This window comes from Carcharhinus amblyrhynchos, chromosome 20, assembly GCF_965287045.1.
Source record: "Carcharhinus amblyrhynchos chromosome 20, sCarAmb.v2.hapA, whole genome shotgun sequence".
Lineage (NCBI taxonomy): Eukaryota > Metazoa > Chordata > Chondrichthyes > Carcharhiniformes > Carcharhinidae > Carcharhinus > Carcharhinus amblyrhynchos.
Window position 1 is genome coordinate 26,616,051 of NC_137343.1, and position 26,315 is coordinate 26,642,365.

Consider the following 26,315-nt stretch of genomic DNA (forward strand, 5'->3'; position numbering starts at 1 on the left):
ATATAGCTTAGAAAATGCAACTTAAATCATCCGAGGCAATTTATGGGGGTGTTATCAGTTAAAATATGACACTGAACCACATAAATACATATATAAAAAGGAAGAGGCTGGCTAGGGTGAACTTTGGTCCTTTAGAGGATGAGAAAGGGGACCTAGTGGTAGGGGATGGGGAAATGGCTAAGGTCTTGAATAACTTTTTTGTTTCTGTCTTCACGGAGGAGGACGTGAATAATTTGCCGGGTGTTAGCGATGGAAAGGTGGTAGGACTGGAGGGTCTTAATGACATTACTGTTACTAGAGAGGTGGTGCTCGACAGACTGGAGGGGCTGATTGTGGACAAGTCGCCAGGACCGGATGGAATGCATCCGAGGGTTCTGAAAGAAATGGCGGAGGTTATAGCGGATGCCTTGGTGGTTATTTTCCAGACGTCGCTGGATTCCGGGGAAGTGCCGGAAGATTGGAAAACGGCTAATGTTACGCCGTTGTTTAAGAAGGGTGCCAGGCTAAAGGCGGGGAATTATAGGCCGGTTAGTTTAACGTCTGTGGTAGGTAAAATGTTAGAATCCGTCATTAAGGAGGAAATTGCGAGGCATCTTGAAGGGAATTGCTTGATAGGGCAGACGCAACACGGTTTCATTAAAGGGAAGTCGTGTCTGACAAATTTACTGGAGTTCTATGAGGATGTGTCTAGGGCAGTGGATAGAGGAGAGCCGGTGGATGTGGTCTTTCTGGATTTTCAGAAGGCGTTTGACAAGGTACCTCACAAGAGGTTATTGCAGAAGGTCAGGGGACATGGAGTTGGGGGTAGGGTGTTAGCGTGGATAGAGGATTGGTTGTCAAATAGGAGGCAGAGAGTGGGGGTCAATGGGTGCTATTCGGATTGGCGGTTGGTGACTAGTGGGGTGCCCCAGGGGTCGGTGCTGGGGCATCAGCTATTTACCATTTATATAGATGATCTGGAGGAGGGAACCGAGTGCAGGGTGTCGAAATTTGCTGATGACACCAAGATTGGGGGAACGGCAAATTGTGCGGAGGGTGTGGAGAGTCTGCAGAAGGATCTAGATAGGCTGGGCGAATGGGCCAGGAAATGGCAAATGGAATTTAATATTGGCAAGTGTGAGGTGGTCCACTTTGGTAGGAAAAATGGTAGGAAGGAGTATTACTTACGAGGCGAAAAACTGCAGCAGGCGACGGTGCAGAGGGACCTCGGGGTCCTTGTGCATGAGTCGCAAAAACCCAGCTTGCAGGTGCAGCAGGTGGTCAGGAAGGCGAATGGGATGCTGGCCTTCATAGCGAGGGGGATTGAATATAAAAGTAGGGAGGTCTTGCTGCAGCTGTATAGGGCATTGGTGAGGCCGCAGCTGGAGTACTGTGTGCAGTTTTGGGCGCTGCACCTGCGCAAGGATATTTTGGCCCTGGAGGGAGTGCAGAGGAGGTTTACTAGGCTGATACCAGAGTTGAGGGGATTGAGCTATGAGGAGAGGCTGAATAAACTAGGCTTGTACTCGTTAGAGTTTAGAAGAATGAGGGGAGATCTCATTGAGACGTATAAGATGATGAATGGGATGGATAGGATAGAGGTGGAGAGACTCTTCCCGCTCAAAAAAGACAGTAGGACTAGGGGGCACAGCCTCAAGATAAAGGGGAGGCGGTTTAGAACGGAGTTGAGGAGGAACTTCTTCACTCAAAGGGTGGTGAATCTCTGGAATTCTCTGCCCGTTGAAGTGGTGGAGGCTGACTCGCTAAATATTTTTAAGAAGCGGGTTGATGGGTTCTTGATAAGAGAGGGGATTAAGGGTTATGGGGAGAGGGCGGGAAAGTGGAACTGAGCCACGACAGATCAGCCATGATCTTATTGAATGGCGGGGCAGGCTCGAAGGGCTAGATGGCCTACTCCTGCTCCTATTTCTTATGTTCTTATGTTCTAAACAAATATAGCAGGTGACCAAAAACTTAGTTAAAGAGGAAGGTTTCAAAGATGTGATTTCAAGAAAAAGCAATAGAGGAAAGAGATTTAGGAAGGGAATTTCAGAGCTGAAGGCACAGGAACCAGTTGTGGACTGAAGGAAGCCAATGATCCAAAGTATTTAAAATTAGGAGTGCAGAGTAGGATTGTAGAGCTGGATGATGTTGCAGACATAGTGAAGAATGAGACCATGGATGGATCTTAACACAAGAGTGAGGATTTTAAAATGGGAGTGTTGCCAGAATGGGAGTCAATGTAGACCAGCAAGTACAGCAATGATGGGTGAATCGAACTTGGCTTCAGTAAGGATACAGACTGAAGAATTTTGGATGCTCAAGTTTATGGAAGGTGGCCCAGAAGAGCATTGGAATAATTGAGTCAGACACAGCAATGGTATGAATGAGGGTTTCAACAGCAGATAGGTTGAAGGAGGCTGAGACAAGTGATGTTCTGTAGTTAAAAATAAATATTCTTAATATCAATGATAATTGTTTTTATGATAACAGAAGTCCCCTTGCATACATTGCACATATTTTAAAGTAAAGTGAGATTTCAACTCATGCAAAAACAAAAATACTTTTCTGTCACATAATCTGATCCCTTTGCTGTTGTACTGAAAATGATGTGCAAGTCACAGGTATGTGGGAATAACATGGTTATTACAAGTACATTCTGGTAACACCCCACAATAGGACCAAATCCATATATATTCTGGTCCCCACACAATGATCATAAAAACAGTAAATAAAGCAAATATATCAGTAAAACAAAATGAACCCATTTCCAATCAAATCACTTATTGCATTTTACTAAAATTAGCCACTTTATTTTTTGACAAATTCAGAATTATTTAGTACTTCCCTTTGAATGACTTACTTCCTTTAATGTTTAATAGGCCATTCCTCTAAATTAGTCCATTTCAATGTTTTATTCTGTTTGTGAGCAAATAATTTTAATCATATTTAATGACCGTGTTCCCATATGTCTTCAACTCCACTTCCTCTGTTCACTAATGCAATATAATCATGAATGTTATCACAGATTTTACCTCAGCAATAACTCTGGAAATAAATTCCACATATTCAATTGTGTGAAGTACTTTCTTTCTTCTGTCAACTGTTCTAAAGATCTCAATTTTGTACTGCTGTATTCTTAAAATGTATTTGGGATGACAAATTGAAGGAGACTTGATTACAACCACCAGCTTCATGTAAACACCGAGTGTCACCAAATCTGTCCATAAACTAATTATTTTTTCGTCAAAATACTCTTTTACTGGGCAATGATATACAAGAAAGCTACATACTTGATGTAGTTACAATACTACCATAGACTATTATCCAGAATGTCCTGGATGGAAGAAAAATATCTGTATTCCTAGGTGAAATGTTACAAGCTCAGTTGCTTTGGTTCAGGTCATTCAACAGAAGACTGATTAATAAAGTTATAAGCTAAACTTCTATCATTTTGTACAATTATTATAAACTATTGGTACAAAGTCTCCTTGGATGACAAAACAATTCGATTTTGCAGATATATTGCATTTATTGTGCAGGAATTTTATTTAATTACATTTCATGCAGTGTTTGAATTTGCCAGTAACTCTGAACATGGAAAGACAGTTGTATAAGTAGCTAATTTTAAGGATTGCTGACTTAAGCATAAACATTATACAGATTATGAGATGACAACACAAAGCAAAAATCACCTACATAAGTTTCGGAAACAGACAATTTCTACACCATATATATAAAACCACACAGAAAATCGAACATCACAGATACTCCACCCACCCCGGCAAACAAAAATATTTTGGACATTTAATTGAACAGTGTTGATTCTCTCCTGTGTCTCTTCATGTTCTGTAATTTCCTATTACATTTAGCATTCCTCCTAACATTGGTAACGCGGGAAACACTTACTAATCAAAGCTAAACACGTTGGTATTGGTGTTATCACAAAACAGTGACATTTGCATCTAATGGTTTCTGTGATGGCCCATCAGAACACATCTGGACTCAAAATGTCAGCTCTTTTCTCTCCTTATAGATGCTGCCGGACCTACTGAGATTTTCCAGCATCTTCTCTTTTGCTGTCAGAACACCTTTATGTTGCCTATTATTGCTATACATAATTTTTCTTGCGCACATTATTTTTTCTCTATTCTTGATATGAATTAGTGTTTGGAAATGGAAGAAGAGCACTGAAATATAGAATAAAAGTAACTAGGTAGGAGTCTCTCAATGTTCTAATGTATATATGATGTACTCTACAGGTGCATCAATCTGCTATGCCTGAAGTGAAGGGACATAGTTTTTGTGCAGTGAACCCTCAGTGTCAGTTGGCTTATAGCTAAAGTGGAATCTTAGTTATTTCCTTATCAAAAGTGAAAAGGGAAACTTTTTCATTTGAATCACATCAGCCTACTATTGCACCCCATTACTCTCCGCTAGCAAAGTTGAAAAAGGCCAGAAGTAAGCTCCCAAATCTCAAATGTGTACTGATAAGATACACATATGCACACATAATGAGATACTGTTATAAGTTTATTTTTGGTCACCAAGAACCACACAAAATACAGACATTAAAATACATTTATTTAACCTATATTTATCATTACCTGTCACAAAGTATATTATCCAATACCAATTACAGAACTTACCAATGATCTGTGGAGTGGATTTGAAAATAAATTTTAAGATTAAAATGAAACCAATCAAATAAAGGACAGAAAAAATCCACACCAAGATAATGAGAGATAACAAAAACAAATGTCAGATAGAACAAATAGTCTGAGCTTTTCAGTGCAAAGCCAAAAGGCTGAATTTCCTCTGGAACACTGCTAGACATTAAATACATATTAAATCGTAGTGGGTTACAATATCACCAGTGAATTTGGTTCATCAGCAGATTTGATTTAAAATGACAATTAAGATGCCTCTTTATAACAAATGATTACTGGCAAAATACAAACTAATTCATGCAAGCAATAAGTACCATGCTACCAATATTGTAAAGACTGGATGGACCATTTGTACAAAATTTCTCAAAGTTTAAAGCATGCTTTAGTAAGCACCATGCAGGCAAAAACCACAGTAATTATTCATCCCCAGAAATTACTGCCATTGTAATTAATGTGTGATCCATTCCAATAAAGGGACAAATAATGTTTCCATTTTTATATAATTGGAAACCAAGGGAATTGGGGATAGGGGTGGTGTTATGATGGTATCCTTTTGGGCTAAAATAATGTTGATCAATAGAAATCAACTCTGATGTTTCAGCCATGCTAAACTAATTTTAGTAGGAAAAGTCTTCCAGGTATATTTCAGGTACATTTACTTAACAAACATAACCATTATTCAGTAGTGAAGAAAATAAAGTACTCACGGCAATAAAAAAAATTAACACTCTTCGTCTACCGTTGTACCTACAAATGCACCAAAATGGTTAAAGTGCACATGCATACAGAATGCAAATATGAATATTGAAATTCCATGCCCAATAATAAAGTGTATATTATTCAATTTTCAACAAACTAATCAGGAAAACATATTTGCTGCATTTGGATTGCTAATTTGCCACTTGTGGTTAGACATTACTTACCTAGAAGAACAGGGGGTGAAGCTGGGAGGTCGCAGGGGACCAGGGATTTGACTGGTAGAAATGGGAAGTGAAGATTTGTTGGTATGGGTCAGACAAAAAGCTGGCAATATTAATTAATAACATAGGTGAGGTAAGTGAATGCACTATTGATTGACAAAAATAAGTGGGAAAGCAAGCGGTGAGAATGACACAGAATCTACAGAGGGATTATATGCAGGTTAAGTGAGTGTGCAAAAACTCAGCAGTGGAATATGATCTAGGAAAATGTGAAGTAATGCACTTTGGTACGAACAATAAAGGAGCTAAATATTATTTAAATAGACAAAGACTGCATGAAACTGCAGCACAGAGAGATTTGGGGATCCTTGTGCATAGATCACAAAAATTAGCATGCAAGTTCAGAGGAAAGCAAATGGAATGTCGGCCTTTATTTCAAAGAGAATGGAGTATAAAATTGCTCGAACTATACAAGGCATTAGTTAGACCTCACCTGGAATACAATGAACAGTTTTTGTTCCTTTATCTAAGAAAATGTATATTGGCACTGGTGTTATTAACACTGCAATGAAGTTACCCTGAAAATTCCCTACTCGCCACACTCCAGCACCCGTTTGAGTACACTGAGGGAGAATTTACCCAATGCACAAAACCAGCACGTCTTTCAGACTGTGGAAGGAAACCGGAGCACTCAGAGGAAATCCATGCAGATATGGGAATCAAACCTGGGTCCCTGGTGCTGTGAGGCAGCAGTGCTAATTACTGTGCCACTGAGCTGCCTGTAGGCAGCCCAGAGAAGGTACACTAGATTAATCCCAGGTATGGAGGGATTTTCTTCTGGTGAAAGGTTGAGTAGGTTGGGCCTGTGCTCAAAGGAGTTTAGAAGAATGACAGGACAATCTTATAGGAGTCTCAGATGCCTTTAAGAGTGGATGGAGAGGTTTCCCTTTGTGAAAAAGTCAAGGACCAAAGGGCATCATTTCAGAATAAGGGGTCACCCAATTAAAACAGAGAATTTCTTCCCTCAGAGGATGGCAAATCTGTACAATTCTTTACAATAAAGAATTGTACAGATTTGCCAGCACGACTTTTGAGGGATGGATCATTAAGCATGATCCACCTGAGATAGATTTTTAATCAGTAAAGGAATCGTGTTGTGGGGATAAGGTGGGAAAGTAAAATTCAGGAGTATATCAGATCAATCATGATCTAATTGAATGGTGGAGCAGATCTGATGTGCCAAATGACCTAATTTTACTCCTGTGTTTTATGGTCTTAATTACACTCAGGGTCAGGTTGAGGGACCAGCTATGGAATTCAGAAGCAGATTGGGTTAAGCAGGAAGGTAGTTTCTACATTCATGGCAGATTCAGCCAAGTAAATGGCATTTCTGTTAACTTAATAATTACAGATATACTTTAATCAACACTTTCCGTTCGATCAACATAAGTTGTGGAATAGACAAACTTTGAAATCAATTGGTCTTTTATGTTTAATAACACCTGATCACCTGAAAAGGAGACCAGAGGTTTGAAAAGCCCATAAAATAATATGCTGTTGCTTTATAAAACCTGAATTCTACGTTACACCAATGATTTTGTTGCCCCTTGGATTAAATTGGTTCAGAATGGGAGTTGGCCAAGTGGGCAATTAGGGATGGGCAATAAATTCTGAACTTGCAAGTGGCGTTCACATCCCACGCTAAAGAATCAGAATACTTGGGATGGATCTAAGTGGGAAGGAGGAAGAGGCCAGGCCCATTGAGAGCACAGGGCTTGCATATTGGATAATTTGTTACATTAAATGCAAGGCATTTCAGAGGCTGAAAAAGTTAGTCTAAATTGTTTTGTTCACTAACCTGATTGGCGCTGCATCTGGGCCATTTGCAATCAATGTGTTGATAATATAGGCCTTCAGACTAGGCAGTTCAGTTGCAGTTTCACATAATGTTGGCTTGGAAACTTACAATGGCCTATTATTAGCATTGTTGTTTCACAGGGGAATAAATCCTGCATCAGAACACCAGAACATGCTCTTGCCTGTGGTTTGAGATTTATGGAGAAATTAATGCTAAAACTGATTTAAACTTTGAATGTAGTCTAATGTGCTCCATGATAAACAGCTAAGTAGCCAAGATAGTTAAAAAAAACTTGATCACACTGATGCTCGATAATACAAATATTATAGACATGAAGTAGGCATGTTAGTGACAGTTCAACATAGAACGTTGGCATAGAAGATGATTCTTTTCCAAGACTATAGGAGAATCTTGAGGAAAAAAACTTTGGGATTTTTGAATGCATATCCTTTAATGTCTTGGGTCACACATTATGGCGGAAAACACATTTCAATTAAAATTATTTGTTGCACGGGATAACTTGCAGGCTCATACACTCAAGCGTTTTACCTTTGGCTACTATGTGAGTAGCAGCATTTCACATTTCCTGACTTGTTTCTTCTGGAAATTAGGGGAAAGTTTACACAAAAATGAACGAGTGTTTGAAAACAGATCCATCAATTCGATTATGAATTTTTAACTACATTTTGCACACTTTTCTGGAGTGGCATTTGTTAACTTAATAATCACAGACATACTTTAGGCAATACTTTTAGTTAGATCAACACATATTCTGGAATAGGCAAGCTTCAGAAACAATCGTTCTTTTTTACATTTAATAGAACCCAAAAAGGTCACCAGAGGTTTGAAAAGCCCACAGAGTAGTATGGGTTGCACCAGTGATTTTACAAATATTATTGCAAAAAATGCAGTAAATGTATCATATTAAAATATATAAACAATGCTAAAAGATTAAAAATGCTTACAAAAATTCCAATTTAATGTTGTTTTGAATGTACCTCAGAAACAAACTAAGGGCTAATGAAATATCCTTGAATCCCAATTAATTTTAGTCATTAAACTCTTATTATGGATCTGACACCAATTCTAAAATAGGTATCAATGGAACTGCGCCTGCAGAAAATTTGTATTAGGTTGATATTGTGAAGGATGAAAAGATTTCAACATTAGTGATTGCAGCTTCAAATTTTATTCAATGCATTTTTTGGCACTTATCACTTGTCTCTCTCAGTTTAATATTTTTAAAAATAGAAATTATCTTAGATCACTATTGTGCCTCTTAATAGAGATTAACATCCTTATGCTGAGAGAGGCCAGGTTGTCTAAATACAGATGCTGAGATGCCCTCAGAAGAAAAAGACATTGCCCAGCCAACTTCCTGCAAAAAGAAAGTGCAAACAGGAAAAAAAAGTAGGTGACACACATTCCATTTGGGGAAAGGTAAGCTGCTGCTGAAATCAAGCAGTTTACTGGTGTTTAGTGGCCTACCTCCCTGCAATTAACCTAGTAGCTTACAGTTGCAAGATAATCAGTTCCACTGTAAAGAAGAGATCTACTCCCAGCTTCATCCATTGTCTGTCTGGGATGTCACATGTCATCAAAAGCTCTCACTTGTTGTTACAAGCACTGCACTGGTTAACGTGGTCTTTAATTTCATTGCTTATGTTTGGCTAGTAGAGTACCTCTTGCCTTCCTCAAACTCAAATCAATTCCTTGCTGGATTGTATGGATGTGCTTCAGCATATCACCTCTCATCTCCTTAGGGATGATGACTATTTCCGTTGTACAAGATCTTGGGCTCTCACTTCATCTTAGCATGCCCAATATGCTCTTGTGACAACTTGTGTGTTCTTGATGCTCTCAGACTGTCCTTTCATCACTACTTCTTGCAGTACTTGGAGAATTGCATCTTATTGGGAAGTTTTGTCTGTCGGATTCATTTGATTTAAACAAGGTGCAAATCTGTCAGATTCAATGACTCTTCTGGGTTGATGACTTCCAGAGAAGTCCTCATGTTGAATCTGGAAGGTTTTACATCCTGTTGTAGCATCCTTAATTTTCTTCATGGGGAATGCTGCACTCAACAGCATGCAATATTACACATATTTCCCTCACTTGTATATCAAGTCCAGATGATAACTCTGTAAATAAGGTAACATCACCTGCAGGCACTTTGGAGCAGATAGTTGTTGTTTGAGAAAAATGCTTTGAATTGGCATGTTATTGGACTCCAACACTATTTTGCATCTCCCAAGAAGATACTGATGAAAATGTTCACAAGCAAGAACAATAGCCAGGCACACTCTTGATCTGAGCGGAGTGTCATTCAGTTTTTGTTAGTGCCCTGGATGTAAACACCACTGATTGTCCTTGTTGCATCAGGATTGCTCCAAGACCTGTCTTGCTGGCATCATATTGCAAGGTAACAACATCACTGACATCGTAGTACTTCAGCACTGGCATTACCATCACTCGTTTTTGATTTTAGTGAACACTGCTCCTTGTTCTGTACCCCAATATCATTGCACATCCTTGGCAGTGAGCTTGGGTAAAGTTTCATACTCTTAATGACAAAGATTAGGCAGAAATTTTGCTAAGTAGTTTATAAAGCCAACAAATCATTGAACTGCTTTCCTGTCTACTGGTCATTGCATCATTGCTACAGCTCTCACCTTGTCAGAGTCTGGGTGAAAACCATTTGCAGTCAATACATAAGCTATGTACTGGACTTTGAGCATCTTCAATTGCAACCATCTGCACCGCCCCCTACCCCGCCCCCCAACGGCTTACAGAATGTGGTTAGAATTCTGCTTCTTTCATTCAGCTTCACTTGCCTGTAACCATCCTTTGCCTCCAGGATGGTAGAGATCTTTGCACTGGCAAGTTGTGGTAAAATTCTGTTGATGGTTGGCATGGGGTAGTGAGATTTCTTCAGCACTTGAAATCCAAGTGCACTCTCAGTTTTCCAGGTTGTTTAACTGATAATCCAGTCTGTAGGAGTTGTTACTTTCCTGAGTGATCCCTTGTTTTCCCATTTTTGTTCTTTAGGCTTGCTTTGAGGGCAACTGGAACTCTTCTCAGCAGATGCTGAATTGGTCTTACATTCACATCTACTTAGGAGATAGACTTTTAAACCCTGTAAACACGTATTTTGTACTCCTGTAGGAGCTATTCAGTGGTCAGTGGTTTTGGCATGTTTAGGGTCACCAGTCCAAGCTTTAGACTTTCTCTAGCTGAGATGAGTGACTGTTGCATACCATTTCTGATCTAGAACTCCACATCTCCATTCTTGCTATTTGTTATGAACCACGCTGATATTCAATGCGAGGGCATTCCAAATCCCAGAAGGAAAACTTGAATGCTGGTTCTGAACTATATAGTTTTGCAATTTGGAGAATGAGAAATGAGATGAAACCCGAAGAGGAGAGGAATCAATCATGTTGTAAATTATTCAAATAACAAAATGTTTATTAAACTTTAAAACATGCAACAAGATAGCAGCAAAGAACATTTACACTTAACTATAATAATGGTTCCCCAGGCATTATGATTACTTTATCCCCAAATCTAAATCTATCCACTTTCCTAAACTCTGAGAATACACCTTCCCTAAAATAACATCCCACAGATTTAAACACTATGCCTCAAATCTGACAGGTAACTACTGCACAGGACCTAACTTTCTTTTAGGAACCTTTTCTTCTGGTCTAGGTTACAACTTATCAGGTCCTACATGGCCAGACCTCTGCTGCTTTCTCTTCTGGCCAATAGCTTGATTCTGAGAGAGTGCTCTACTTTGCAATTGGGCTTGGCAACGATCTAGACCTCTAGACTGCTGATTTCCACTATGCTTAACAAAGTATCTGTTTTACCCTGGTACTAGGCTAATCTGCATCTCAAGTCGTCCGTGCAGCTAAATCCCTATTGGTTTCTTGTTTATCCAATTCTTTACTTTTCATTTAATTCCAACATTGCATTGGGCTTGCAAACTAATTTGTCCTCTTGATATGAATATTGCACCATCATATACCTTCTGTTTAACAGATAGATATCCATTTGCTGAATTAGGCAACAGAAGACTTTCAAAGCTTCACAATTGTATTGCTGTTATAATGTACAAATACTAGTTTCTGCTCTCCCATCAGGTTCCACTCCTTGTCCAGAAGCAATCGTTTATTGGGGAAACCTGTACTTAATCCAGCTTTTAAGTACAGGTTTCAATGAGCATTTCCTGCTCTGAACTCACTCTGAAGCTAGTTCTGGTTTACCTCTTAAAAGAACGTACATTTCTAACATAATCAGCCTCAGCCTTACTTTCTAAGGCTTCATTTCCCTTACTTTCAAGGGCTTTATTTTTAAATCACCAGGTTGATCCATTTTGCAAAGGTCTGTGAAAGTCATGATGCTGCATGACACTGATGCCTCTTGCTCATTTAATCCTTTCCTTCTGTTGTCACCATTCTAATAATCACAAATCATTTATAGATTTGATATCTATCTTTTATGTCACATCTTGTACATCACTGATAGTCTATAAATAAATGATCAAGTCTATCTTTTATAAACCACTTATAGACTTGATCAAACCAGCCTATTGTATGGTGTACAGTGCTTCATCAGACTCTTTGGGTGATATCTCTCCAGTGTCTATTGGTATAGGTTTATTTTGCTCCTTTGTTGCAAAACACATTCGTGTGAAATGATTCAGCATCGTGCAGTTAAAATATTGCTTTCCTTTGAACAATATCTTCTGCAGTACTTCCACCCTGCTCTTCATCCATGATTATTCTACTCTTTTGGCCAGGAATGTCCCAGCATAATGCACGTCCTGGTCTTCTCTGCCATACTAGCTGATGTTTTACACCCTCTGTATTTCTGCCCGTGTCTATTACTTTCCTGAGTACATTTCTCTTCTTAGTTGACTTGCTCTCACTGTTGGATTTCTTATGCCTAAAGCAACACCATCTTAAATGAGATCATCTTTTTGTTGACCAAATCTACACTTGATTTGGGCAACAAATCCACATAATTTGATTCTGCAAGTTATATTACTGAGTTGCATACTGATTGATGGACTCTTTTTCAATATGTTGAATACATATTGTTTATAAGTTATGTTCACTTAAGGTTCAAAGGGTGCCTTCAAGGTTTTCAAAATTTGTATAGTAACTTTTCTGTCCTTTGGATAGACGTAGGATGGAATAGAATTTATAACAACCTCTCCCCAGCAGCATTACAAGTGCTGATACTCATCTAGCTCCAGCTTGTTAGTCAAATCTGTTGCAATCTCATTATTTTGCCATTGTAAAATTGCCAGTCAATTCTGCCACATTTTTCCTTGCATTTTGACAGGGGCAGGGAGTGGAAAATTTACAGCTGCTTTTTGTCACACCCAGCATTTTACTTACAGCCTTCAGCTCACATTAGCTTTTCCTTGCCTTTTTCCCCCCTTCTTTTAGAAGATTGGAACACTTCAGTGTTCCTCTTTTGGTAGCCAGCCACATCATCTCTTCCAATCTTTCAAAACTGAATCTCGGCTATGGTATGAGCTCAAAAACTACAGTACTTCTACTGTAATGTCTTTATTGAACTGAATGTAATACGGCTGCCCCAAACATTCCCTCATGGAGATGTCACATGATAATGGCAAGTCAGGTAGGATACTTAGTAATGATTGCATTTCAAAATGCAAACTGTAATAAGACTTAAAAGTTCCAGCACAGATACAACACAAATTTCAGAATCTCAAAGAGCAGATGAGCTGTTTGGATAGTTTCCTTTAACAGTGTGTGTTGGAGCCGACGAGGGAGCGAGCTATCTTGGATCTGGTGTTATGTAATGAGGCGGGAAGAATTAGGGACCTTGTGGTGAAGGATCCTCCTGGGGAGAGTGATCATTGTATGGTGGAGTTTCTGGTGCAGATGGAGGAGGAGAAAGTGGGTTCCCAGACACGTGTCCTTTGTTTGAACAGAGGAGAGTATGGTAGGATGAGAGAAGAATTGGCGAATGTTGACTGGGGGAGTGCGTTGGAAGGTAGGTCTGCTGAGGAGCAGTGGAGGATCTTTAAGGAGATCTTTCTTGGTGCTCAGCAGAAATTTATTCCGATGGTTAAAAAGGACCGTAGGAGGAGAGGTAATAAGCTGTGGATAACGAAGGAGGTGAAGAAAAGTGTTAAATTAAAAGCGGAGGCGTTTAGAGTAGCTAAGAGTAGTGGGCGAGAAGAGGATTGGGAGAAGTTTAAATGTCAACAAAGATTGACAAAGAAGTTGATAAAGAAGGGTAGGAGAAACTATGAAGCTGGGCTAGCGCTTAATATAAAAAAGGATAGCAAGAGTTTTTATAAATATATAAAAAGGAAGAGGCTGACTAGGGTGAACGTTGGACCCTTAGAGGATGAGAGGGGGGACTTAGTGGTAGGGGATGGGTAAATGGCTGAGGTCTTGAATAACTTTTTTGTTTCGGTCTTCACGGAGGAGGACGTGAATAATTTGCCAGGTGTTAGCGATGGAAAGGTGGTAGGACTGGAGGGCCTGAATGACATTATTGTTACTAGAGAGGCAGTGCTCGACAGACTGGAGGGACTGATTGTGGACAAGTCCCCAGGACTGGATGGAATGCATCCGAGGGTTCTGAAAGAAATGGTGGAGGTGATAGTGGATGCCTTGGTGGTTATTTTCCAGGCGTCGCTGGATTCCGGGGAAGTGCCAGAAGATTGGAAAACGGCTAATGTTACGCCGTTGTTTAAGAAGGGTGCCAGGCAAAAGGCGGGGAATTATAGGCCGGTTAGTTTAACGTCTGTTGTAGGTAAAATGTTAGAATCCGTCATCAAGGAGGAAATAGCGAGGCATCTTGAGGGGAAGTGCTTGATAGAGCAGACGCAGCACAGTTTCATTAAGGGGAAGTCGTGTCTGACAAATTTATTGGAGTTCTATGAGGATGTGTCTAGGGCGGTGGATAGAGGAGAGCCGGTGGATGTGGTCTTTCTTGATTTTCAGAAGGCGTTTGACAAGGTACCTCACAAGAGGTTATTGCAGAAGGTAAGGGGGCATGGAGTTGGGGGTAGGGTGTTAGTGTGGATAGAGGATTGATTGTCAAATAGGAGACAGAGAGTGGGGGTTAATGGGTGCTATTTGGATTGGCGGTTGGTGACTAGTGGAATGCCCCAGGGGTCGGTGCTGGGGCCTCAGCTATTTACCATTTATATAGATGATCTGGAGGAGGGAACCGAGTGTATGGTGTCGAAATTTGCTGATGACACCAAGATTGGTGGAACGGCAAATTGCGCGGAGGGTGTGGAGAGTCTGCAGAAGGATCTAGATAGGCTGGGCGAATGGGCCAGGAACTGGCAAATGGAATTTAATGTTGGCAAGTGTGAGGTGGTCCACTTTGGTAGGAATAATGGTAGGAAGGACTATTACTTAAGTGGCGAAAAACTGCAGCAGGCGACGGTGCAGAGGGACCTCGGGGTCCTTGTGCATGAGTCGCAAAAACCCAGCCTGCAGGTGCAGCAGGTGGTTAGGAAGGCAAATGGGATGCTGGCCTTCATAGCGAAGGGGATTGAATATAAAAGTAGGGAGGTCTTGCTGCAGCTGTATAGGGCATTGGTGAGGCCGCAGCTGGAGTACTGTGTGCAGTTTTGGTCGCCGCATTTACGCAAAGATATTTTGGCCTTGGAGGGAGTGCAGAGGAGGTTTACTAGGCTGATACCGGAGTTGAGGGGGTTGAGCTATGAGGAGAGGCTGAATAAACTAGGCTTGTACTCGTTAGAGTTTAGATGAGGGGAGATCTCATTGAGACATATAAGGTGATGAATGGGATGGATAGGATAGAGGTGGAGAGACTCTTCCCGCTCAGAAAGGACAGTAGGACTAGGGGGCACAGCCTCAAGATAAAGGGGGAGTGGTTTAGAATGGAATTGAGGAGGAACTTCTTCACTCAAAGGGTGGTGAATCTCTGGAATTCTCTGCCTGTTGAAGTGGTGGAGGCTACCTTACTAAGTATTTTTAAGACGCGGGTTGATGGGTTTTTGATAAGCAAGGGGATTAAGGGTTATGGGGAGAGGGCAGGAATGTGGAACTGAGCCACAACAGATCAGCCATGATCTTATTGAATGGTGGGGCAGGCTCGAAGGGCTAGATGGCCTACTCCTGCTCCTATTTCTTATGTTCTTATGTAAGAACTGAATTCACTGATTGGGAATTTGGTGAACCAAGCATTTCTTATTGTAATGCTCAGCAAAAATTGCAGTTGGCAACAAGCAGTTGTACTGTGTTCATGGACAGAGTATAGAAATTCTGACTTGGTTCAAATTATAAACGTATTTCAAGCACTTTAGTACAAATCCAAATCCATGTGTTAATGTTAGTGTATCACTTGTATTTTATTCAGAGAAGCCATCTAGTCTAATCCCACATTTGTTCACTTCCTTCATCTTTTGGTATTCCACTTATTCAAGGAACTTCAGATTCTTTTCAACACCAGTTTATGGCATCCAGTGTTCTAATCACCATCTTGTTATGAAAATCAAACATCTCGGTGGAGAGCGCAGAGGTCAGGAATTTTCACTCCTAACTGACCTCAGAACTTCTGGATGTGCACAGACTAGGGGGTGGCCTACACATGCTTAGTTCTACATTTTTCACATTTTGTGGTCCCAGCGCACTTGCACAATGAGGAAAATGGTATGAAAACCCAGGACAGGTGGCTGGTTGAGAATTGCCATTGCCGCCGTGTCCTAGGCAGGGGACAAGGAGATGGGACAGGGAGAGGTCAAAAAAGGGGACAAGGAGATGTTCCAAAAGGAAGTCTCATGTAAGGGACAAAGGGGGCAGAAAAGGTCCCAATAGTTATGGAAAAATGAGAGGAAGAAGGAAACAGGCTCCAAACAAGTAATGGGCTGTGGGGCGTAGGCTTAAAGTGAATGCAGCAGCCAAAGACTGGTCGCTCTCTGCTGCAGGCCACTGGAGTGAAGATACCCCGATGAAGCAGGAAAGTTCTGCTTGGCAGGGCCAGAGATCTTAGATTGTGCCAGTAATTTGATGCTCAAGAGAAGACCCTGGAATCCAAAGCAATGGAAACTCAGGAAATAATGTTGAAAACCTATGAGGTGGGCCATCGTTGATGCTGTCTGAATTGGAGTGGTTTTTGGACAGAATTCCAAGGCAAGATCGTCAAAGGTGACGATTGGAAACTCTTGCAAGATGGAAGTTTCAGTGAGATTGGTTGACTCAGTATTATTGACTTTTGGGTGGGTTGTTGAGAAATTTGTGAAAGCTATTTTGGTTGCATTTGGCATTTATTGTGCAGTGTGATGTGTTCAACCACAGATAATTTTTTTGTTCAAAACCATTGAATCTTGTATCATTATTCTATTAGCAAGTGTCTTGAATCTCGAACGTTGTCCACTTTAAACGAAACATTCATGATTTCTGATTGGATTTTACCAATAACTTGAGGGTCTGGCCAAGGATTATAACAATCTCAACATATTTACTTCTAACTTATTGATTCTTTTCATGAGCTACTTAAACTTGTGCTCCCTCAGCAACAAAAAAACTGCATAAAAACTTTCATACTCAGATAATTTATTGCAGACCACCTCTTAACTGACCCAACTCAAAGGAATTTTTTTTATATCAGTTTAAGGATGCCTCCATGCTTGTGTATGCTGTAGCCCTAGACACAAAAATAAGCATTATGCCAACTCTGTTTATTCCCTTATTTACTTATGTTGTTCCCTATGATCTGCAAACACTTTTGCACATTTATTTCATTAAAAATTATACCAATTACACAATAAAGCTAACTTGTTGGGGACAGGTACAGCATTAAGAAGGATGCAGAAAGAACTGAGAGAGACTCATAGCACTCAAGGAAAGAATAGGAAGGTATTGGGTGGAGTCACATTAGGAGCAAATACAGTAAGACTGAATTCAGGTTTACAGTGCATGGTACAGAAATGCACTAAGCATGTTAAGTAAGGTTGGTGAGCTGCAGATCTCAATAGCCACATGGAACATGTTATTGTGGCAATGATGGAAACCTGGCTGAAGAAAGGACAAAACTGGCACTACATATTCCTGAATACAAGAGGTTCAGGAAAGGCAGGAGGAGGAAATGAGGATGGTTGGGAAAATTGATTAAGTGGAAAACTACAATATTTGACAGATACAGGATGATCTGGTGCATTTAAGAACCAATACAGTTGTTCAGAAACAATTTTGGTGCAATTACACTGCTTTATAAAGTTTATAGGACACCAACTAGTATGAAAAATATAGTGGAGAAAACGTACAGGAAAATTAGAGAGGTGCAGGAATTATAATGCAGGATTTCAATTATCCTAATATAAACCAGGAAAGCAAAAATGTATATTATGTACAGTGCAGATGTGAAATATGTTCAGAAGTATTATGGGGGGGTTCAAGCAGTTGGGGAGTGGGGGGAGGGGGAAGAGAGCAGAGATGATTAGGTGAGTCAAAATAGTGAGAGATGCAACAGTCTTGGTGAGGGGGGAGCACATGGAGTCTTGGGGGGGAACGAGCATGCAGTTTTTGGAGGGGTATTGAGAGCGGGGAACAGGGTTTGCTGGGCTGGTCAAGCAGTTGGTGTTTCTGTGCAGGTTGGGAGGTGGGAGTTTTGGGGTGCCCAACACCACATGGGGATTTGGACCAGGTCACTATAACAGGAGGCAAGATGAAGGGAAAGAATTGCACACTAGTTCTGCTGCAGGGGCTTCAGATGGGAACACAAATTCCGTCATTCTGAGAGTGGATAACAGGTTTCTGTTAAATGGACTGGCTAACACTTCCAGGGCAGTATTTCAGAAAACCTGGTTATCTGTTGTTAAACAAATTACTAATGTGCTGGAGTTCTCTTGCAAGTGGTACCCAGAGCTATAAAGGCAGTAGTCTGCTTTTAAGGCAGCAATGAAACCTGTACCAAGTTGGTGCACAATGCTCCTTGACTTTTTGCACACAGACGTTCTGGAGGCCCTCTAATTGTTATTTTATTTTATGTTTGCAGGGTGGTTTATTTGCTCGTTTGTTTATCATTTGATCAGTGCTGCAGGATCTATCATTGTTCTTCATGACAAATGATAAAAGATCTTGGTGCCTTCACGTTAATAGACGAAAGGGTTCAGGAATTCATAATAATGCTCAATTGCATCACATCTTGTGACTGCAGATCCAACAGTAAAGAAATGTTGCTACCACATGGGTAGGATGTACATAAGTTTGAAGAATCATTAGTTTTGGTTTACTACATTTAAACAAAATGTGCCTAAGTAGTAACTACAAGCTCTTCCATAATTCCACTTAAAATGGAGTTGTCTGTTGTTGCACTAGGGTGCCTAGAAATATATTTTTCCAATTACAATTGTTACTGTAGATGCATGCTGTCAAACATAATGCTCTTTTCATTTGAACCATTAACAAGATCAGAAAATATAGATTAAAACAGTGTCTTCTTTCAAAATAATAAAACAGTACCTTTTCTCAATCAGTAAGGATAGGCAACACCAGCTCCTCCACGATCATCCTCAACACCGTTACCCCACAAGGCTGTGTTATCAGCCCCCTACTATACTCCTTATACACCTATGACTGTGCGGCCAAATTCCTCTCCAATTTGTTTTTCAAGTTTGCTGACGACACCACCATAGTGGGTTGGATCTCAAACAATGACAAGACAAAGTATAGGAATGAGATAGAGAATCTGGTGAACGGGTGCGGTGACAATAATCTCTCCCTCAATGTCAACAAAACGAAGGAGATTGCATCAACTTCAGGTAGCATAAAGAAGGATATACTCCTGTCCACATCAATGGGGACGAAGTAAATAGGGTCGAGAGCTTCAAGTTTTTAGGTGTCCAAATCACCAACAACCTGTCCTGGTCCTCCCATGCTGACACTATAGTTAAGGAAGTCCACCGACGCCTCTATTTTCTCAGAAGACTAAGGAAATTTGGCATGTCAGCTACAACTCTCACCAACTTTTACAGATGAACCATAGAACCATAGGAAGCATTCTTTTGGGTTGTATCACAGCTTGGTATGGCTCCTGCTTTGCCCAAGACTGCAAGGTTCTACAAAAGGTCGTGAATGTAGCCCAATCCATCATGCGAACCAACCTCCCATCCCACCTACTTTCCACTGGCTCGGCAAAGCAGCCAGCATAATTAAGAACCCCACACATCCCGGACATTCTCTCTTCCACTTTCTTCCTTCGGGAAAAAGGTACAAGAGATCACGTACTAACCAACTCAAGAACAGCTTCTTGCCTGCTGTTGTCAGACTTTTGAGTGGACTTGCCTTGCATTAAGTTGATCTTTCTCTGCACCCTAGCTATGACTGTAACACTACATTCTGCACTTTCTTGTTTCCTTCTCTATGAACAATATGTTTTGTCTGTGTAGCGCGCAAGAAACAACACTTTTCACTGTATAATATATGTGACAATAATAAAGCAAATTAGTAAGAAAAACAGAACTGACGGAAGATAATCCATCCACACAATTTGCCACACCCTCCGAACGGCAAGTTGTGCGGTGGGTGTGGAAAGTCTGCAGAGGGATCTAGATAGGCTGGGCGAATGGGCCAGGAACTGGCAAATGGAATTTAATGTTGGCAAGTGTGAAGTTGTCCACTTTGGTAGGAATAATGGTAGGAAGGACTACTACTTACATGGCGAAAAACTGCAGCGTGCTACGGTGCAGAGGGACCTGGGGATCCTTGTGCATGAGTCGCAAAAACCCAGCCTGCAGGTGCAGCAGGTGGTCAGGAAGGCGAATGGGATGCTGGCCTTCATAGCGAGGGGGATTGAATATAAAAGTAGGGAGGTCTTGCTGCAACTGTACAGGGTACTGGTGAGGCCGCAGCTGGAGTAGTGTGTGCAGTTTTGGTTGCCGCATTTACGCAAGGATATTTTGGCCTTGGAGGGAGTGCAGAGGAAGTTCACTAGGCTGATACCGGAGTTGAGGGGGTTGAGCTATGAGGAGAGGCTGAATAAACTAGGCTTGTACTCGTTAGAGTTTAGAAGGATGAGGGGAGATCTCATTGAGACGTACAAGGTGATGAATGGGATGGATAGGATAGAGGTGGAGAGGCTCTTCCCGCTCAGAAAGGACAGTAGGACTAGAGGGCACAGCCTCAAGATAAGGGGGGGGCAGTTTAGAACGGAGTTGAGGAGGAACTTCTTCACTCAAAGGGTGGTGAATCTCTGGAATTCTCTGCCCGTTGAAGTGGTGGAGGCTGCCTCGCTAAATATATTTAAGACGCGGGTAGATAGGTTTTTGATAGGCAAGGGGATTAAGGGTTATGGGGAGAAGGCGGGAAAGTGGAACTGAGCCACTTCAGATCAGCCATGATCTTATTGAGTGGCAGGGCAGGCTCGAAGGGCTAGATGGCCTACTCCTGCTCCTATTTCTTATGTTGTGTTCTTATAATTGGCTTGAAAACATTAGCTTTGTTTCTCTCCCCAGTAATGCTGCCAGACCTGAATATATATTTTTTTCTCAGATTTCCAGCACCCAGAGTTTTGTTTTCCATCAAATTAGCTTTGTATTTCAAGTTTCATTATTTTCAAAGCTATGAACTCTACCAAAAGTGTTTCCACTTTGCGACCACATCCACTGTATTTTATTTGGTGTGATTTTAAAACACCATACTGTAAAACAACTTAAGCAACCATGAAGCAGTAAAGTCTGAAGACCAATTACGGAATGCCGGTTCCATCCAATTTGCCACACAAAATTTATGACTAATTGAAAAGCTTCACTTGGATTAGTATAATTTGTAAGTCTATAGGGTCTCTTGTAAGCAGCATATATCATCAAGTTCACCTTGTTAAGAATTGCTGAATTAATTATCACATCAAAAGAAGGTTGACCAATAATCTGGGATTTCCTTGTACAATTTCAGCCTCTCAGGTACAATTTACCAGCCAAGAGCAAATAGGAAAGAGTAAAAAAATAAATGCTGGCCTTGTCAGCAAGGCTCACAATCTATGGAAAACAAATACAACACTGCATTTTTACTTTTAAAAAAGTTTGCTTTCTTTGAAGTACTGAAGTTTAAAAACATTGTGTAAATCAAAATTAAAAAAACAATTTTGCTAAAGGAAATTAAACAAGACTTTTATTTATCATCAAAGAATTGTAAAATGCATACCTTAAAACACCTTAGTGTTTCTGAAGATGTAAATCGTTGCAAAGCTCAAGAAACTGGAACTTAAAACACCGTTGAAAAAATATAGTTATCTACTTACACAAGGTGATTTCCTGATGCAGACAAAGATCGCTCCTCTCGCCTACTTCCCTCAAAAGGATTCCCAAAGGAACGTTTTCGAAGCATTGTTTTAACAAGAATCTGGTAAGAAAGCATCAATTTTGTAACATTTTCATAAAAGTTGCATTCAAGGACAAATGAATGAAAAGTTCCCTTTTATGCAATTCAGTTTCTGCTTTTACATAAGAGTCAATTTACTTTGACAATGATGTTTGCAGTTCTGTTGACTGATAGTAATAATCATATGTAAATAAAGTTACCAGAAAAAAAGTTTCAATTTAATATAATGTGGAGAAGTAATGACCTGTCAATCCAATTAAGAAAAATTTCATCATAGAATTGTGGAAATTAACTCCTGTTTGAATCAAGTATTGAATGTACTGAATGTACTGAATGCAAGATAAGAATGCAAGATAGAATGATCCTTCAGGCTCATTCCAGTACTTACTCAGCTAAACATATGGCACCAGAAACACAAGGAAATAGCAAGTGACTATAACATATCAGAGATATGAGGAATATTTGGTTAGCCCTCAACAAGTACATACAAATGCACAGTATATGGACTGCAGTGATTCAAGAAGGCAGTTCACCATCACCTTCTCAATGGCAATAAGGGATGGGCAATAAATGCTGACCTAGTCAGTGAAACCAGCATCCCTCGAATGAATTTTTATAAAAATAATTGGATGTGTAGCTGCTTATTTTCAGCAGCCTATTAAAATTAATATTGTCTCTTACGACTGTTGCCAGGCTTGGAATATGTTTGACCGAATTCTCAACCTCCTCTTCAGTAACTTCAACAAGTATACAATTCTCATCCTCTGTAGGAAGTGCTTCAGCACCATGCCTTGTCACCCACGGATGTACCTACAAGTTAAAAGAAACCATGAAAGAATTGCCTTCAGCATAATTTTATATATTTACCATATTGCATTTTTAATAACCATGAAACGTAGTAGCAAATTTTGATACTTGTGTAATATATTGCAATGCAACCCCTCCATTCCGAAATCACCAAGTCATTTCAGGATTTTGGAATATTTTCAATTATACGTGATGTTAGAATTCTTTACCAAGAAACACCTCGGGGTATAAATATTTACCTGAAACATAAAATGGTAGTAAAACATTTTAAAACTGTAAAAAGGAGATACATCATCTGGACTGAGATCATGCTTCTAAATTTGATACAGCTCCCAAGTAGTCAAGTGATGAGCACTGTGTTGATCAAGCTCGCATAAAGATTTTCTAGATAACTAGTGTTTTTGAGCAACAGATTTCTGGACTGGAGAGGTTACAGTTAAATGGAAATAGGAACAATTTAACTCTTTGCAATTGTATAAATAATTTTCATTTTGGAAATTCCTTATGAAACAATGGGGTAAGTTAAACCCCCAAAGGCAGATTGGCTGAAAAGTTAAAATTTTAAAAAATAAAATCCCGACTCCAACTTGCCTCAATTCTAGACCTTCTGGTTTTAGTGGAAGTGGAATGATGGGTATCAGAGATTGTATGCCTCCATTTTTATAAGCTTTTTAATTTTAACTAATGTTGTTTAGGTTTCCTGGACCTTAGGAAACCCAACCTGGAAAAAGAGGCAAGATGAAGGGCTGGATCCATAAAGTACCTACCTTGACAGCACTACTGTGGGCCAGGAAAAATAGGAATGCTTTATAGGCCTAACATGTTTAACTGATCCACTTTCCCTGACCAATATGTGATCCCCTACCTACAAGGAAACTACACTCAACCATCACAGGAAATCTCCCACCCCCATCCCAAAAGTCTAATCGCTCTGCTCCCTAATTTGCTCTTCATTTGGGTGCTTTCTTATGCAGCAGGCAGTCAGCCTGTTAATCAGCATTATCCTACAAAGGTCAGGGTCAACATTAGCAACAACATGCAAGAACACAAATGCTTATTATCAAAATCATGGCAATCAGTTAAGAACATAAGAAATAGGAGCAGGAGTAGGCCATCTAGCCCTTCGAGCCTGCCCCGCCATTCAATAAGATCATGGCTGATCTGAAGTGGATCAGTTCCACTTTCCCGCTCTCTCCCCATAACCCTTAATTCCCTTGTCTATCAAAAACCTATCTACCCGTGACTTAAATATATATAGCGAGGTAGCCTCCACCACTTCAATGGGCAGAGAATTCCAGAGATTCACCACCCTTTGAGTGAAGACGTTCCTCCTCAACTCCGATCTAAACTACTCCCCCCCTATCTTGAGACTGTGCCCTCTAGTCCTGCTATCTTTTCTGAGTGGGAAGAATCTCTCTATCTCTACCCTATCCATCCCTTTCATTATCTTATACATCTCTGTAAGATCCCCCCTCATCCTTCTAAACTCCAACAAGTACAGACCCAGTCTATTTAGTCTCTCTTCATAGTCCAACCCCCTCATCTCCAGTATCAGCCTAGTGAACCTCCTCTGCACTCCCTCCAAGGCCAAAATATCCTTGCGCAAGTGCGGCGACCAAAACTGCGCACAGTACTCCAGCTGCAGCCTCACCAGTGCCCTGTATAGTTGCAGCAAGACCTCCCTGCTTTTATATTCTATCCCCCTCGCTATAAAGGCCAGCATACCATTTGCCTTCTTGATCACCTGCTGCACCTGCAGACTGGGTTTTTGCAACTCATGCACAAGGACCCCCAGGTCCCTCTGCACCGTAGCATGCTGCAGGTTTTTGCCCTTTAAATAGTAATCCCTCCTACTATTATTTCTGCTAAAGTGGATAACCTCACACTTGCTAACATTATACTCCATCTGCCAGGTCCTCGCCCACTCGCTCAGCCTATCCAGATCCCTCTGCAGACTTTCCACACCCTCCATGCAATTTGCTTTTCCACTCATCTTTGTGTCATCAGCAAATTTCGTCACCCTACACTCAGCCCCCTCCTCCAGATCATCGATATAAAATGGCAACTAGCTGAGGCCCCAGCACTGATCCCTGTGGCACTCCACTAGTCACCAACCGCCAATCAGAATAGCACCCATTGATACCAACTCTCTGCTTTCTACTAGACAACCAATCCTCTATCCACGCTACCACCTTACCCCCAACTCCATGCCCCCTAAGATGGCTCGACTTGCAAATAGCGATGAACATTGTCAGAGAATACAGCAGGATACAGATAGACTGGAACATTGGGCAGAGAAATGGCAGATGGAATTTAATCCAGATAAATACGAAGTGATGCATTTTGGTAGATTTAATGTAGGGGGGAGCTCTACAATAAATGGCAGAACCATCAGGAGTATAGACGCACAGAGGGACCTGGGTGTGCAGGTCCACAGATCCTTAAAGGTGGCAACACAGGTGGTGAAGAAGGCATATGGCATGCTTGCCTTTATAGGACGGGGCATACAGTATAAAAGTTGGTGTATGATGTTGCAGCTATATAGAACGTTGGTTAGGTCACATTTGGAATACTGCATCCAGTTCTGGTCGCCACACTACCAGAAACTGTGGAGGCTTTGGAGAGAGTACAGAAAAGGTTAACCAGGATGTTGCCTGGTATGGAGGGTCTTAGCTATGAGGAGAGGTTGGGTAAACTGGAATTGTTCTCCCTGGAAAGACGGAAGATGAGGGGCAAACTAATAGAGGTGTATAGGGTTATGAAGGGCATAGATAGAGTGAACAGTGGGAAACTTTTTCCCAGGTCAGAGGTGACAAACACAAGGGGTCACAGGTTCAAGGTGAGGGGGGGCAAGGTTTAACACAGATGTCAGAGGGATGTATCTTACACAGAGGGTGGTGGGAGCCTGGAATGCACTGCCAAGTAAGGTGGTCGAGGCAGACACGCTGGGATCGTTTAAGACTTATCTGGATAGCCACATGAACAGACTGGGAATGGAGGGATACAAACGAATAGTCTAGTTGGAAGCATGAGCAGCGCAGGTTTGGAGCCTGTTTCCTGTGCTGTGTTGTTCTTTGTTAGACAGTTACATGGGTATGATGGGTATAAGGGATATGGGCCAAATATGGGCAATTGGGACTAGCTTAGGGGTTTTATAAAAAGGGCGGCATGGACAAGTTGGACCGAAGGGTCTGCTTCCATGCTGTAAACCTCTGACTCCAAGGACAGCAACTAAATTCTTGCCTGTGTATTTCAGAAAATGTGCTTACATAAATTTTACACAACTGACCATTCACTTACAAGGAAGAAAACTGCTTGTATTAGGAATATGGCCTTGGACTTTTACCTTTATTTTAGAGTTTCGTAAACTTTTGGTCATTGGGCATCAGAATTAGCCAGTTTGATTTGCGGAGGCAGTTTGCAAAAGTGAAGTATTTACTCATGGCAGTAAAACAGAAAGGCAAGAAACACCCAAGATAGCACTTGGCAAGAAGGTCTGAGGCACAATATTTCTGAGGGAGGGGCAATAAAATAACCAAAAAGTTTAGCTGTCTGAATTTTTCAGTCCTGAAACTGTCAAACTAAGATGCTAGCATTCATTAAACAAGACAATTTTCAGAAACAATATTCTTTCACCAAGAAATGGGTAGCATTTTTCCCTTTATTTTTCCATAAGATGTGGATGTTTTTGTTGCCCGTTCTTAATTCCTCCTTGAACTGAATGGCTTGCTAG

At 40.8% G+C, this 26,315-nt stretch overlaps 1 protein-coding gene across 3 annotated transcripts in view; it reads right to left on the bottom strand.

The window, feature by feature from the left end:
• LOC145355857 (calcium/calmodulin-dependent protein kinase kinase 2-like) overlaps positions 1-26,315 on the bottom strand; it is a 103,447-nt gene that overhangs the window by 2,654 nt on the left and 74,478 nt on the right. For 2 of the 3 annotated variants that reach the window (XM_080208289.1, XM_080208288.1), the window contains exons 14-15: positions 22,457-22,585; positions 21,696-21,796 (exon numbers count right to left, since the gene is read on the bottom strand). In XM_080208289.1, coding sequence (XP_080064415.1) covers positions 21,696-21,796; positions 22,457-22,585 — 230 coding nt within the window. Of the gene's footprint in view, positions 1-7,976; positions 8,028-21,695; positions 21,797-22,456; positions 22,586-26,315 lie in introns of all 3 variants that reach the window. The other variant, XM_080208287.1, reaches the window with a different exon arrangement.